Below are 15,527 nucleotides of genomic sequence, written 5' to 3' on the forward strand. Positions count from 1 at the left end.
GTGATTATTAGATTGTCAGTTTGCGCTATCCGCTTCTGTTGGATCAATAATCCTGCCTTCAGCTAGATAAAAGGGCAGATATCGACGATACTCAAGATGCCATAGGTTCTCATGAGATCGATGTTTGTCGCATTTCCAGATTTGTATTTTGGATGCCATATTAAATTGATTTCTTGAAATAATTCGGAAGGCATGGTGAGACTTCGCATCTCTCGCGCCTTCCTCCCAGTCTTTCGAGTGCTTCTCCATTTGTATCCTCCCTCCTTCCTTCCCTACTGCCCAGGTTCATTCCTTTACTTCCTCGAATCTCTCCGTATAAAACAGCCACCCTTTTCCCACCAATTCTCTCTTCCACCCCTTCACCCTTTCTACACCCTTTCTACCTCACTCACAGTCTCAGACTGACCTCTTCACACTTTCATCGTCAGCATTGGAGACCCTTCTTGCTCTTACCAACTGAGAACGCCCTTTTACCTTTTTCCCACCCAGTCTTACTCCAGCTCTTCACCCTTCTTACCTCGCTTGAAGTCTCAAGTCGCTCTTGCCTCATCTTCATCAGCAGCATCACAGACTTTGCTTCTCTTATCCCGTTGTCACCAAGTGAGAATTATTCTTTTCAAGCTTCACTTGCAACCATCGACCAAAGTTCATCCTTCACAATGGTTCGAGCAATCTTCAATAAGATGGTCATTACCGCTGCTGGAGACTTCCCTAGTGGTTGCTCCAGAGAGCAGATGGTCCAGTGGGTTAAGATGCGCAAAGGCAAATTCTCACGTCATTTGGACGAGAAGACGACCCATCTGCTATTCACCGATGAGGAGTTCAAGTCCAAGAACAAGCCCCACCGAAGTAAGGTCACCTTTCTCTTCAAATAACATTTTTTCCCCTCATGTTTCATGCCTTTCCTTTTGTTCCTTGCCCAGAAGCTAATTGTCTTTGTTATCTCTCAGTCAAAGAAGCAGAAAGAAGAAGCAAGACGAAGGGCGCGAAGAAAATTCACATTGTGAGCTGGAGTTGGTTCACCAAATCTTGCGGCGACAACATGAAACTCGCAATGAGGGAATACAAATACGATGCCATGAAGATCAAAGAGAAGAAGGATGCCAAAGCAGAGATCGAAAGGGCCCGGGCTGCAGCGTCTGCTTACAGGTGGATTCGTCCTGGTCAGTGAAGATTCATCAATCCTATTGCTTGAACACCGTTGACGTATCAATCCAGAAATGTACAGTGTCGCCAAAGACCTGACCTCCTTCGAGTACAAGGTTGATCTCTTCCGATCGTCTGAGAATGAGGATGGAACTCTGCACGAGAAGTACGAACTCTACGTAAGTCACAAGCGTTTATCCTTTCTGACTGGCTATCACAAACTTGAAATCGAGTCCAGCTGACATGTGGTGCTAAAAACTCAAGTTCTTCCGGTCTCACTCCTCTAGGCCGCACTTGTACTGGTTTGGCGCAAAGCTTTTCCATAAGAAGGACAACGGCAAGTGGGTTGAGCGCGGCATTGAGCGCCCGAGTCCCTGTTGTTCATCCTTCCGGAACGAGTACAACAGATTCAGAAAGTTCTTCGAGCTGAAGACCAAGATTCGCTGGGCAGACAGGGTCGCCAGAGCTGGAACCCAAGAGAAAACTGCGTTCAGTTACTCCCCTCCGGTAAGATCATCCTACCAATCAAATTGAGGCTCGAAATATCAATCAACACTTGCTTACAATGAACCTTAGACTGGTGGAAAACCCGTGGGTTGCAGAATGGTCGGTGCACTTTACAACAAGGCGCTCAGAAGCAACAAGAAGATGCTTCGACGCTATGCTGAGCTCTTTGGAGACGAGTTGCCGTCCGACATCCAGATCGAAGACGCATGCAATGACGTCTTGAAGGACATCATCGACGAGGTTTGCGCAACCCCTGAGATTGATGCCAAAGACGAGAATGGAGTCAACGAGATGATCATGGCCAAGATGACCCTTGGCCCTGGCAAGAATGAAACTATCGACTCTGACATGGAGGGACACGCTGAGACCGATACTCTTTCCGATCCTGGCGACATGGCTCAGTCTTCTTCTGAGATTGAAGATATCGTCATGGAGAGTCACGATGAGGACCTTTAGACGGACCATTGACAGAGCTTGACAGTAACTCACTTACCTAGAATACTGGATTTATTGGAACCTCGTCTGGTGCAGACGACGTTACAGGTATACAACCCCATGGGGTAATTGGCAGTCTTACTGATGAGATTGCGGATGCCCTTGATGCAAGTCTGCAAGAAGCAACAGCATAGTGAGTTAAACTTGAGCAACTACTCCACTGGCCAGCTACTTACCGTTCTTCAGATGCATCTGAGAAGAGACATATCTCTTCTTTCTGGGATTTGGAGGTAGCTTTTTTGGGCGAGATTTTCGGCAATGGTTTTGAGCTTGGACGACAGACGGGAATGGCTTTGCATTTCAATTCCCCTTTTCACCATGGACTTCTACATGGAAAGTAGCAAGAAGAGGCCCATAGCTTTCATTCAAGGTTAGGTAATACCTTGAGAAGACGAGAGCGTGGCCGACTTGATTAGATCCGAGCAATAATAAGTGGTTTCTGCAGCTTAAGCTTTGATTTCCTGTTGTAGTACATGTGGAAATTGGAAGAAATCCCGGGTGATTGAACCCTTTCAGTACACGAACCAGCCGGTCTTTATTTCTGAGCGATAGCTCTTGAGTTTGTGAGAATCCATGTTAGATGCATGGGTATCTTTCGAGATGTCAGGGCTGGGATCTCTCCACTCGAGATCCCGCATGTCGGGACGGATGTCTCAGCGGCTCTGATCAAACTAATAATTGGTTGCCTTTGCTGTGGCCAAAAAATCATGTGGCTGAAGGAGGTTAGATGACCACTCAAGTGCCCGCGGAGGGCCGATCTAGTGGCTTGCAGATAGCAGGTCAGACTTATATGAGATGCTACGTTCTAGACGCAGTAAGATGGGAATCTGCCCTATTACCCCTGGCAATTGACGCCATGGGATCGACACTGCCTCGTACTCATTGGACGACGACTTTCAAGCTGGTCAATTAGGAAGAGGCTGAGTATGAGACAGAAAAACCAATCAATCGTTGACGATCAATTCTCACTCAACCTAGGCCCGCGCGTGTCAGATCCCTTGAGATACATAGAGAAAATGGGGTCTCCGCCAGAACTGCACAGGTCCTCCGCTCCTTTTTCGTCGTCATTCCTCGAGAATCAGATGCGAAGTTTTACATCGGACACTGATTCTTGGCTCAATCAATGATTTGAGGAGAGTCTCGGTGGACTTAACCATGTTATTTCCTTATTCACTAATCACGTTGGCGGGTTTCTTGCCACTCACCTTCACCATGAGCCTCGAAGGGCGACTTCCCCAAGAAACGCTCGCGATGGGTTTCCCAGAGCACGGCGCTGGACTTTCCCCGGCACCAACGACAGCTCCCAGCGAGGAGTCGAGGCAAATGATGCTCGAAGCCAGAAGTCTACCCCCCAATGCCTGTGGAGTTCGTCGCCTTGATAATGGAAGTAAGTCTTGACCCATGGCTCCTGCGATTCACGGAGCTGGCTGACGATATCTTCCTTGCTGTCAGCTTTCGAGACATTCTCTTGCGTCAGCAACGATTGCTACAGCTCGGGACCATGGTTCGGATGTCGCAACGTCCTCAAGACGGAATGTTTTGATGGGAACGCGCCTGTTTGCCAGCAGACAACGTCGTCTCTAGGCCAGAAAGCGCTTTGCTGGTATGTCTTTTCGTGATCTTTTTCATTGAACACGTCCCGAAACTAGACATACCGGAGCCACTGGTCTCATTCGTGCCTCCGGAGTTCGATAAGTTCAAATGCTAACTGATATCCAAGCACTCGATCAGGTCCGAGCCAGTTACCGTATTGCCTGACACTCCTGAGGCCTGACGACTCAGGACAAAAAACATGGCTCCGATGCGGCAATCCTGCCTACAGTGGACAAAAAATCATGGTGATAGGTACCGAGTCCGACGACCCAGACGCGACCAGGACTGTAGACCCTTCGGACACTGCAACAACCACGCCACCTCCGTCCGGATCATCCTCGAACTCGACAGGTGCCATCGTCGGAGGCGTGGTCGGTGGGGTGGCCGTGGTAGCCATAGCCGTCTGCGTCATCGTCTGGTTGGTATTGCGGCGGAGGAAACGCTTGAGGGAGGACGGGTGGCATATTCCCTTGACGCCAGGCTCTCAATCGCAGCACACTCAGCCATATTACTCTCAAGCTGGGTATGAGGAGCATGATGACCCTTCCAAGGCGCAACGCGGGCCGATGCCCTCGCCCACACCTCTTGTTGAGGTGCAGGGAAGCAACGTGATCGACAACCGAAGACCGGTGGAGCTAGGAACTTGAATCTCCCAAAAATGAACTAGGTGTTCATGTGTCTACGCTTTGGGGGGGGGGGGGGGTCATGGGATTATTCTTATACATATAGCGGTGGCGTAAGGAGTCGATCAGTGGGTTGATTTCTTTCATCATATATTATGCTTACCAATCAAATACATTGGGAGATTGCTGGATCAAGCCGAAATACAATCCTGAGGGAGCTTCAAAGCATGCCGGTATTTTCTTATCTTAACTTGTCTTTATCGCTTATGAATTCTCATGGCAGAATTTGCCAAGAATGGATCTAGTAACATAATCCCCATTCATATGAGCCCTCATCCTTTGCGATTCCCTTCACCGGCTTGATATAAACCTAGTAGATGCACTTGAGCTCAATTATATGCAAAAGTGGCCAGGGTCCTTCGCTCCCGGCTACCCACGCTGGCGCTGGCAGTTTCTCGTATTTGGGACTACTTCGCCAACACACATGCTTCAAACATAGGCCGCTGGTGTGACGGGCGAACCATGTTTCACACAATCTTAGAGAACCTGCCTCACTTTGAAGGTTACGCAATACGGAAACATGCTTCCAGATCTTTGCACAGTCCTCCAAATAGACGACTCAGAACGAGAATAGGGGTCCAAGCTGGTTTCTCTGTTTCCTGGTGACTTCAACTTTTTAAGACCACCACATTCCCGTCAACGGAGTGTACCACTTCCACCACTCTTCTCATAACCTTGCCAGGCTGCCTTGTATCTATCTCGGAGTAGTGATGAACTCTTCCTTCCTCGTAACCATTGCTGCGGCTATCTGGCTACGCCTGGTACTCGCGGAGCGTCAACACTTGAATGGAAATTCCATACCACGTCCAACACTGGCACCGAACTACGACAAGTATAGAGCAGCCCCAACAACAACTTTGACACCTAGAAACAACCTCAATCTACGGGCAGAGGCATTGGAGCCTCGAGTACTGCGCATCAATACATGCGGGATCGTAACACTTCCTTGGAGTAAGTCTTCAAACGCCCCTCTAGCTTGAGCCAAGTCAGCCAGCATAAGAAGTCGAATACTGACATAAATCAAACAGCTACATTCCCTCTAGCGTGCGAATATCCGCAACCGTGCCAAACAGACAATGGCTATATGAAGTGCGATAATATCGTTGGACGTACATGCTACGATGGCACAGCTACCGAGTGTAGATCCAAGGTTGATCTCAATACCCGCTGTTGGTACGTTCACATTATGTCTTATGTCAAGAGACAATGGCTAATATCTATCTTTCTAGCACGAGTTCGGATGATCAATGGCTCCCAACCTGCGTGACATATTACAAAGAAATCGATAGGGATAACTGGGTATCGCTCCTCGATTGCCAGTGGAAAGCACACAGCGGTCGAACGAGCTTAGACTTCGTCCCGGCATCGATCGAGGACAACTTCCTCCGCGGCACCCAAACAGCGCTGGCTTCGGCTGATTCCACAATCACTCTGATGTCTTCCACATCGGCCTCCGCCTCCGCGCCAGCTTCACCATCGCCGGCGAGTTCTTCGTCCAACATACCTACAATCGTAGGCGGTGCCGTTGGAGGCTTAGTAGCGGTGGTCATTGGGGTCTGTGTGGTTGCATGGCTTCTCATACGGGAGAAGCGAGCGTCGAGAGCCCAGGATGCCTTGTCTCCGTCGCAGGGTCCGACACAGAGCGCTCAATTCTCAACTCTGCCGGAGGTATCTGTCCCTGAGAACCACCTGCCTCTCTATCCCGGGGCTGAGGAGCGACATAAGTATCAGTCAGTGTCCGCAGCCCCGCCATCCGTTCTCAGTGAGGCGCTTCTGGCGTCTTCTCCGTCGCCGAGACGCACTATCAACGTTAATGATACCCCTGTTGAGCTCGAGTGATAGATGTAGAGGCACACAGAAGTTCTGTCCACGGTATTCCAGGCTTGTGGTAGTATAATGTATCTGACTTAATGATATAATTAGGCACGTGGAGGATAGCAAGGGGTGATTTTCATTCAATAATGTACTCTTAGTTACTTTCTTACAAGTAATCATCTACACGCGCCATCGCTTGAAATGCTTCAGCATGAGTCCACGCCGATGCTCAACATCACACGCCATCGACGGTCGTAGCAGTCCCCTTGACCGCCATCCCTCCATCATCACCCTCAATCCAAACATCCCACTTCCTCTCCCCTTCACTCGCCTCCTTCTCTCGCAGGCAAAGCGTCATCTCCCGACCGCAGTACAGCGGCGCCAGGTTCCGGTACCCGTACCAGCGCACGCTCTGCCCTTTGCCCTGCCTGTTCAAGAACGCGAGCACCAGAGCCAGCGACAGAGGCCCGTGGACCAGCGTCGCGGGATGGCCCTCTTGCGCAGCCCACGCCGGGTCCAGATGGATCGCGTGCGCGTTGTACGTCAGCGCGCTGAAATTGGTGAGGAGGTTCTGCGTCGGCGTCAGAGTGAGAGACGCTGTCGGCTTATGCGGCGCTAACCCAGTCTCAAACGTCAGTACTTTTCTCGTTCTCCAAACTCTCTACCACGGCTTGGAATGAAGACTGAATTTGCTGCTGACCGCCGCTCACCTTTCAAACTCCGCCGCGCTGGAGCAGAAACATCAACATCAGGAAGGAAAGCCAACGTCCTCCTCTCCTCGACCGCCGGTCCGCTCTCACCACGACCAGCAGCAGAAGATGCCCCATACCGCCGCCACAACTCGACCCACACCCGGCCCTTCTCGGCCCTCACATCCTCCACGCTCTCGACACAGCCGACCCGGCGCCCATCCAGACAAAGCACATCCTCCCAGCCCTCTCGGAACCGGACCTCGCCGCCCGCCCAGAGCCGGCGCGTAAAGGGCGCCCCGGGGCAATGGTCTGGGTCAGTGCCGTCCGGCATCAGCCATGAGGGCGGCGATTGGAGGGGGAAATAGGCCAGGTGGTGGCCTTGCGGCAACGGACTCGCAGGCCCGGAGGATGGTGGGTACTTTGGTGGATAGTCGGCGGACGAGGTGAAGATGTCAGCGAACAGGAGGTTAAGGAGATGGGAGGGCGTCGGGGAGAGGTGGTCTGGGATTTCCTTGCTGGTGTGCAGGATTTTGGCGATTCCTGCCTCTACCGATGAGGATGCATTCTGAGTTGCAAATCCCCGACGAAGGGTGTTGAGGAGCAGAGGCCTCATGTTGAAGTTGGCATTGGCGACTTACACGCCTCAGTAAGTGGGATGTTATGAGACTGAGTTGGAGGTCATGAATATGCATATAACCAGTTGATAGGTCATAGTCGCATATCGGATAAAGATGCCTGTGTGAAACTGCGGCCCCAAGTTGACTGTGCCTTAAGGGGGAGGGGAACTGGGAATGTACACCAGGAAAGTCATTGTTCCATGAGGACAAGGGCTGCTCTCATGGGTTACCCATCTAGGTGTAAGAGCTGAGGTGGCAAGTCACACAAACACGGTAGTCCTTGTGGCACAGAAACATCATTCACGCTTAATGAACAGGCTCGAGCGAGCCTGAAAGGGCTGAGTAGGCATTTAATTTCATTTTCATTCTATCTAGTCGCGATCAACAAGCGGTCGCCTCCCGACCGCTCTTGAGTGTCCTCTGTCTGTGAGAGGATCATCTGGTGCCCATGTTAGTTGCACAGCTCCAGCAGTGGCTGAAAGGATGGTCTCACATGTAGACTAGGTCTCAACTCAAGAGGCCTTCATAACAGACCGAAGCGGGCTCGGGCGCGCCACTTGGTGGGTGAGGTGAGCCGGGCTCATCGGGCTCCTGTCTGCAAGGAGCTGATGGGCGACGTTCGGCTTGGGCGCGGGCGCGGGCTGCGACGCTGTGCGCGCGGATTCCTCTTCGCTGTCATGCTTCAGAGACGGTACTTGAGTCGATCCCTCGTTCTCGAGGGCCTCGGTTGGTCAATCTAGGATGGTCAGTTTCTTGTAGTTGGCAGATAGGGTGCTGGAAGGTCACAAACCGTCGTAGTAGTCATCGTCGTCATCAACCTCAGCCAACTGCTCGAAGTTCACCTTGTAGCGGAGAATGCCACCGATACCACCAAAGCCCTTGACGAACTGGTTGCCCTCGGTGGAACGGTCAGAGACGAACTCGAGGTTGGTACCGAAGTCCTTGTAGTGCTCTGCAATCCACTCAAGGAAGGATTCTTGGGTAACGACTTCCATCTCCTGGCCAGTCTCCTTGTCCATGAAAATGGCACGGTCACCGGTTTCCTGCTGCTTGGTAGTGTGCAGCAGGTGCTCGGTGCCCTGGCTGTCCTTGAGCTTCCAGCGGGTGATCTCCAAGTTCTCGAAGACGATCAGAACCTCCACAGCGCCCAACTCCAGAGCCTTGAGGGTATCCTCAATACCGTAGCAGACACGACCGGTGTCCTGGCTGATCTCCTCGAAGTACTTTCCGATGAGCTTCTTCTCCTGGATGAACTTGACGTTGCCGAGGGTCTCGGAAGAAAGCTCGATAGCCTGGTTGAAACCGTTCTCACCACCATAGGAAACGTCAACAACCTTGATGACCTTGGTGGCCAGACGGTTATCGAACAGGTCGGAAGCGTTGAGATCAGTCTTGAAATCGGCAGAACCAGCCAAAATCAGACCAGCGACGTTGGGCTTGTCATTGGTAATGAAGTTCTGGACGGCCAACTCGGCAACCTTGCGGACATAGTTGTGACGCTTCTCCTCACGAAGACGGGCGAAACGAAGAGCGGATTGACCACCACGACCGTGCTTCTTGGGAAGATCGACAGAGAACTTGTGAACAACTTCTCTGGTGTTTCCGGAAAGGGTTCCGAAAAGGGCTCCGTTACCGTCCATAATAATGAAACCAAACTTCTGATCCGACTCGAGAAGCTCGGCCAAAGCCTCTGTGTGGAACTTGTTGTCACAGAGGTAAAGGGAGGTGTTGATGGGCTTGAAAGGCTCAAAGTCGATGTTGACCTTTCTCTCCTTGCCTTCCTGGGTCAAGATTTCACCACAGTAGACAACCAAGCCGTTGGGAGGGACCTTATTGTACAGCTTGAGACGCTGCTGGGTCGAGGTAATGGCTGAAAGCACGGACTGTCTGTTGACTCTGGACTTGATGTTTGACGCAGTTCCCTGTATAAAGTCTCATTAATACCGGTCCGGCTTGAATGGTGTGCGATTGTCGCAGTCGTAACGTACGTATTCTTCAGCCAACATCTTGGCGGCTCGGGAAATCTGATCCTTGGGAGCTGTGGTGGGGTGTTAGTCGAACCCGGCATCGGCGACGGCATGGCGGTCGGGAAATAAAAACGTACGAATGATGAGCGAGATCATGGAAGTGCCGTTACCACGAGCGGCCTCGAGGCGCTTGATCAGCTTCTTGACCTTCCATATCTCGATCTGTGTTGCACCCCATAAAGGGAATCGTCAGCCTGCATGCTCGGAGCGCGGGGCAAAAAAGGAGGGGCTCCGAGGCCACGATGTAGGAATACGGGAAAAAACTCACGTTCTTCTCGGCCTCGTTCGCCTGGGGGTCCGACATCTTGAATGAGGGTAATTAAGGGACTCGAGGAACGACAAAATGAGGGAACGCGTTCGCGTGACGGTGAGGGATTTGTCGTCGACGTCGCGCGGTTCTCCGGGCGGGAACGATGCGTTGCGATGCGGTCGGGTAGTTGCAAGGAAAGAAAAGTTGGTGCTCCACGTAGGTAGGTCGATTTTTTGTGCTGTCACCGTGGAGCGCACCAGGATCCGGCTCTGGCTGGGTGTACGCCCAAAACCGGGTAGGGCGCTAAACCGCAAGCGAGTCATAGGGTGCCTACAGCCTGGCCACTCTAAATTCTAGCCACTCATCTCCCGACTTTCACACGTACCACCATGTTTTGCTGGAGCCGCCCGCCCCATGGTTCATCTTCAACGCCGTATGTCTTTGGAATTTAGGCACTTCAAACACTCATTACACTGGACTCTGACTATCGCAATGACTATCGAGTGAGTCACTGAGATAGACACCCTCAGATATCTATGTAATATTATTCGGCGATGTCTTGCAGGATAAGGGAAGCAGGCTGCAGCCCGTTTAAAAAAGGCACAATGTAAGGCAGGTTGTGAGACAAAGCCAATGTGCTGTATTAGTTGCTCATTCAACCCCACTCGATCTTGTGCCGCTAAAAGTTGGGCCACTGAATTTCTGTGTGCCGTCCGGATATCGCTTTCTTTGGGCGGAACGGCTGATGACCTCAGCGGTGGATCCGCCATGCAAGTAAGGGTGCATAGGATCATCCCGTGTGCTGGATTAATGAATGACCAATGACCATGCAACTAACGAGCTAACTTTATCGCAACCTCCTAACGCGCCCATACCCGTCCCCGCGAGAGCTTCCCGAAGTCGCAGCTCAAGCCACTACCTGCTGTAGCTCCTATTCGTCATACTTACACAGCGCCAGACTCGCAACATGGCTTCCTCCGTACCCATCCAAATCGCAGAGACGATACAGACAGCCCACATCAACCGGGCACCCTCCCCGAGCCACGACCTCAATCCCTCCACAGCAGCCTCCGAGAAGGAGCCAGTGACATTAGACCCCGTCCCGACCCAGGACGATCTCGACGATGATGAGCTCGACGACTACATTCCACGCAGTGTGGTGAACCCGAAGCCGCGTACAGCAAAGCTTCCACCCATGCCCGACCTGCGTTTCGAGCAGAGTTACCTCAACAGCATTTCCAAGGCCGATACCTGGGGGCGGGTGGCGTGGATCACCGCAAGGGATCAGGTAGGTTGCTCGGGTGCAGCGGGCGGCGGGGTGATTCAGTACTGATCTGATGTAGGTGATGATGCCCCTGATACAAGGCGTCGTTTACAACTTGTTCCTCATCGGCTGGCACCACTGGAACAAGAACGCTCAGGTCCACGGCAGTTCGATAGGTGCGAGGGTCCGGAGGTGGTGGTATAGCGTGAATAACTGGCAGCTGCCCCCGCAAAAGAGCTCAAACTGGAGGACGGCATTTACAAAGAAGGAGCTGTGAGGGACAGGAACACATAGCATGAAAGGGTCAGGAAACATGATTGGCGTGGTATCTGTACATCTAAAATCGAAGCAGAGTGTCTCTGCAAGCCAGGTACTTTTCAGTACCGCTGCGTCTCGTGGTGCGCATATCCCCCGAGAGTACTAGCCGTAGTACCGTCTATGAACGAGCGAATGCTCCTACAAATAATTGTTCAATCATCCTGATGGTTCCCATCATCTATCCCTATCCGTACTCCGCCTGCCAAGTTTTACCGCCAAACGCCAAAGGACTTGTGGTAGCCAGTTCCCAATGAGCCCTACTCGCGCACACCAACATCCACTTGTTGCAGCATGGTCTGCAGCTTGTCCGGGCTTCCTCTAAAGGCCAAGGAGGTCTGCACAGCGGCCGGGCTCAAGGGCGGTTTTGTAGTCGCAACGTTGATGACAGGCTCTGGGGTCTTGTTTCTGGGTTTGGCGACAATCTCGTCAACCATTTCGTCGACTCTCGTGGGGGCTTTCTCATCCTCTGGGGCGGGAGTCATCATGGCCGTTTTCGTCGTGGTTGGGGACTTCTTGACCGAGAGCTTTACGATCAAGCTCTTTCGAGGTTCATCGGCCAAGTCTTCATCTGCCATGTCCACGTCTTCGTCTAATTCGTCATCGTCTTCCTCACTCTCATCTGGGACATGGTCCTCTTCTTCGTCGTCACCCAAATCAGGTTCGCTTCCGTCATCATCGTCTTCATCCATAGAGTCACGTCCATGAGTCCGCGTGCCCTTGGATGACCATCCGTTGGTTCCATGGTTAACCGCTGCAGCTCTGCGTGGCCGTCCTCCAGGACCGGACGTCGGTTCTGAGGGCTGACGGGAATCCTCTGAGTCTCCGTTGACACTACCTGCTGCACTGCTTCCGTTCATTCGTGGCGGGGCTCTGATCTGACGTCCGCTGGCGGTGGTTACTGGGCCGGTTGGTTCCGCAGGGGTGCTCGTTCCAGAGTTGCGCGCCGAGCGTCGATTGGACGAGTCTGTAAGGAAGTCTTCGTCATCGGAGTAGGTGTACTTGATTCGCTTGCCTCTCGTACGACCCTCGTAGGAAGAGAAGCCAGGCTCAGGACGTTTGAAGCGGGCTTTCTGAGCCTGTCGATACTCTCTGCGACGTCGTTTCTGCTTCCATTAATCATTGCCCAGAACAATCCCTTGTCACACTGGACTGGAGTTCGATGATGGATGCTTACCTCCTCGGTACCCTCAAAGCGAGGAATAGCCGCCAGCATCTTATCTGCAAGCTTCCTAGCCTTGGGGCCGCCGTCCTTGGTCTCCAATTTCTCGCAAAGGGCCCTGAGCTCATCGATTGATCCAGCTACTGACCACCAAGTGCGGTTGAAACCGGCAGGGTTACTCTCCCGATAGACGCGGAAAGCAGTATCGTCCAAGCCCTCGATCAAAAAGTACCGTCTCTTGTCACTGTCTGAACCCCAGGGTTGGACCGAGAGCGGCTGGTTCAAATCGTCATCGTGACGGTTTCCTTTGTAGGATTTGTTGATGATGGTCTTGACAGTTTCGGATGCTGAAAGAGACCACAAGGCGAATGCGCGAAGGAGAGACAGCTGTGCCAATTGGTTAGTGAACTGGTGCACAGACAAGTAACGCGCACTTCAGTGCTTACTCTCTGGGTGGGTGTGATGCTGTGAAAGGTGTTGCTACCCGACAGTGGGTTGACACCTTCCCACGACCGCGGCCATTGGGACTTGTGGGCGGCAAGAGCGTCGTCCAGAGCTTTGGAGTATTGGCCGGCCCTATCACGCCAATTAGCAAACCAAAAAGACCATATTGTTTGCTGTCACGTCCACGTACTTGACGTCCTGCTTTCGGTTCAAGAGCAGGAACAGTAGAGCGCACAGGAAAGCTTCGACTCTTTCGCCAGGCGGGCTGCCAATAATGTCTTGTTCAAGCTCTTGCGGGCCAAAGTTGGCCAAGGATTTCGGGAACGCATCGTTGAATCGGCTGCGAAACATAACCAGAAACTGGAGGTGGGTGTTAGCTTCTCCTATGACGTGGGGCGCGCGGTTCTACGCGTTTTTTTGCGCGAAACGACGCGACAGGGTGCATACAGCAATGTCTGGATTGTCAATGAAGGCATTCTCGTGTGGCGGCGATGGCGATCGCTTGCGAGGCGGCGGCGAGGGCTCTTTGGTCGCGACGGTGGCTTTTTTGCCTTTGGCAAGCTTAGGGAAGAACTTTCGAATGTCACCCTTGGTCGCAGGTTCAGGCTCAGCTTCGGATTCGACGTCGGAAGGAACTGGCGACAACGAAGACAGCGAAGACAAATCCGAAGAATCGTCGTCAGCCATCTTGGCGATTTTTCCTCCTCGCGTTAATGGCTGTAATGTGTGCGGGTGGTGTTGTTGTTGAAGTTAGATGGGGGTGGGTATCGTGGTAGGTGGAGGTGGTGGTATGCGCGCTGGTGTAGTTGCGAGAGGAAGTTTCGACCGCCCACTCACGGGACTACTTAAGTCACGTTTGAGCCGCATCTCCTTTCGGTCTGGTTCTCTGATAGGCCCGAGTCATTAAATCTAAAATACCTACGGCTTTCATTCCTCTTCGCATATTCCCCTTCTCATATATCAAAGACGCGTAGCATGGCCTTGCACCCGGTGAGCCGTCTCCTCCTCCTCCTTCAAGAAGCCCTTTGCCTGCCCATGCTCCCTGCCGCTTGCTGCTTGAATATGTGCCTGGCGTTGCAACATCTTGTAGATTGTGCTTCATGAGTCCTCTTGTCCTCGAAGACGTTGGAGAATCCACGTCGCCCATACCCCACCCGAGGAGCTACCGTGGGATATCCTGGCCTACCTTGCCTTACTAAACCTTCTCTCAACACCAAACTGCATCCCAGCGTCTCCTGCTGAGCACCATAGTAGAAGCCTTAAAATATTACATCGTTCTCCTAAGGCGTCCTCATAATCGAATCATCGTGGATTTATGATGCTCATTTGGTGACAGGTGGGTCCCATGGTGCAGACTAGGACAGAAGTGACCGCGCAAACTAAGACATCCTTCGGCCGGGAAGCTTCTCGCGATTGTCCAACTTTGAAGCTGACGCATTCTGTTGATGATGCTATTTCCAACCACTGAGTTGGTAGAATTGGGGCTTTGTCGCTGAGACCCATTTTCCTTCCATTCCACCTACCCGCATCAGCTTGTTGGTCACTGCGGCAGCCGACCTACAGCTTGCCGAGAGCCTATCAAAATCAGGCGGCACCTGATGCGTTTTTGAAGCCATTGAGCAATGTGGCGATATAGAGGTCTGTCTTTTGGTCGTAGTCCTGTGGATTGCCTAGCACTTGCATTGCATTCCACCTCGTTCTCATCCACCGCAACATCCCCTCCCGCTCGTCACATGACAACGCAGCTCGGCCAAATCAGCCGGGACTAAATCATTCCACGCTGATCGCCCGCCTTCGCAACTTTGCGTCTGCAGGCATGCTTGACGCTCGGAGTGAGGCTATCTACAGCCTTGATTCCATCTTTGAAATATTCTTGCCCCTTGTGACTGAGTGAACAGGGCTATGTGTGGTGGGTATAAGCAGCCTGCAATCCAACAACAGGATGTTCCTTTTCGACAATGGCTCGAGATAAGGCAACGCCTATTCGTCGATTTCGGCAAGCCTGCGGCCTGAAGTCATCAACATCAACACATCACTTGAGGCGACGGGCCACTTTGCAGTGATGCGTGCTCCCGCATATTGGACCATACTCGGCCAAAATTTTACGCGAAGAACCCTCAAGAGTAAATGCTTCGAACGCAACGATGCACTTCGCGAGGAACGGCCTTCGCCGACTCCGGCGAAGGTTCCGATGACGTTGATCGCTGGACCACACCAAGGCACCAAAGACTCCGGGGTCCTTGTAACCTCACCGGATTCCTCCCAGAGACCCAAAACATGACCTGCCCACAAAACGCACCAACACCGGTCGAACACGGCAGACCTGACGGAGCATTAGAAAATGCAGCCACGAGAGAAAAACAGGAGACAGCGAAGGGAATGAGGAAACCTCATCGAGCAGAAGTAAGTGCTCACATAATCCAATTGTTTCAAGTCTTTCGTGCATCGCCAGAATGACTCATAATGAGTGAGAGACACTGCACGGCATGACGGCGTTGAGGATATCGTGAACTTGGC

General features: G+C 52.3%; 7 protein-coding genes across 7 annotated transcripts; 4 read left to right on the plus strand and 3 right to left on the minus strand.

The window, feature by feature from the left end:
* Positions 1-659: 659 nt before the first annotated feature.
* On the plus strand, positions 660-2,109 carry CTAM01_01846 (uncharacterized protein; the record flags this gene model as incomplete). The annotated part of the gene is made up of 5 exons (XM_060517887.1): positions 660-849; positions 951-1,163; positions 1,219-1,325; positions 1,411-1,653; positions 1,723-2,109. 5 exons carry the CDS (start codon positions 660-662, stop codon positions 2,107-2,109), a joined length of 1,140 nt encoding a protein of 379 aa, XP_060387421.1.
* Positions 2,110-3,360: 1,251 nt separating this feature from the next.
* Positions 3,361-4,388, plus strand: CTAM01_01847 (uncharacterized protein; the record flags this gene model as incomplete). The annotated part of the gene is made up of 3 exons (XM_060517888.1): positions 3,361-3,535; positions 3,601-3,751; positions 3,869-4,388. 3 exons carry the CDS (start codon positions 3,361-3,363, stop codon positions 4,386-4,388), a joined length of 846 nt encoding a protein of 281 aa, XP_060387422.1.
* Positions 4,389-5,134: 746 nt separating this feature from the next.
* On the plus strand, positions 5,135-6,263 carry CTAM01_01848 (uncharacterized protein; the record flags this gene model as incomplete). Its single annotated transcript, XM_060517889.1, has 3 exons — positions 5,135-5,375; positions 5,453-5,597; positions 5,654-6,263. 3 exons carry the CDS (start codon positions 5,135-5,137, stop codon positions 6,261-6,263), a joined length of 996 nt encoding a protein of 331 aa, XP_060387423.1.
* Positions 6,264-6,474: 211 nt separating this feature from the next.
* On the minus strand, positions 6,475-7,544 carry CTAM01_01849 (uncharacterized protein; the record flags this gene model as incomplete). Its single annotated transcript, XM_060517890.1, has 2 exons — positions 6,475-6,854; positions 6,950-7,544. The coding sequence occupies 2 exons, from the start codon at positions 7,542-7,544 to the stop codon at positions 6,475-6,477; spliced, it is 975 nt and encodes a 324-aa protein (XP_060387424.1).
* A 786-nt stretch (positions 7,545-8,330) lies between these two features.
* On the minus strand, positions 8,331-9,879 carry CTAM01_01850 (eukaryotic peptide chain release factor subunit 1; the record flags this gene model as incomplete). The annotated part of the gene is made up of 4 exons (XM_060517891.1): positions 8,331-9,470; positions 9,537-9,586; positions 9,653-9,737; positions 9,844-9,879. The coding sequence occupies 4 exons, from the start codon at positions 9,877-9,879 to the stop codon at positions 8,331-8,333; spliced, it is 1,311 nt and encodes a 436-aa protein (XP_060387425.1).
* Positions 9,880-10,792: 913 nt separating this feature from the next.
* CTAM01_01851 (uncharacterized protein) lies at positions 10,793-11,366 on the plus strand (the record flags this gene model as incomplete). Its single annotated transcript, XM_060517892.1, has 2 exons — positions 10,793-11,113; positions 11,169-11,366. 2 exons carry the CDS (start codon positions 10,793-10,795, stop codon positions 11,364-11,366), a joined length of 519 nt encoding a protein of 172 aa, XP_060387426.1.
* A 298-nt stretch (positions 11,367-11,664) lies between these two features.
* Positions 11,665-13,697, minus strand: CTAM01_01852 (uncharacterized protein; the record flags this gene model as incomplete). Its single annotated transcript, XM_060517893.1, has 5 exons — positions 11,665-12,510; positions 12,582-12,953; positions 13,013-13,142; positions 13,201-13,370; positions 13,458-13,697. 5 exons carry the CDS (start codon positions 13,695-13,697, stop codon positions 11,665-11,667), a joined length of 1,758 nt encoding a protein of 585 aa, XP_060387427.1.
* Between the last annotated feature and the right edge of the window lie 1,830 nt (positions 13,698-15,527).

Source organism: Colletotrichum tamarilloi, assembly GCF_030869305.1.
Source record: "Colletotrichum tamarilloi strain Tom-12 chromosome Unknown Scaffold_4.1, whole genome shotgun sequence".
Classification (NCBI taxonomy): Eukaryota; Fungi; Ascomycota; class Sordariomycetes; order Glomerellales; family Glomerellaceae; genus Colletotrichum; species Colletotrichum tamarilloi.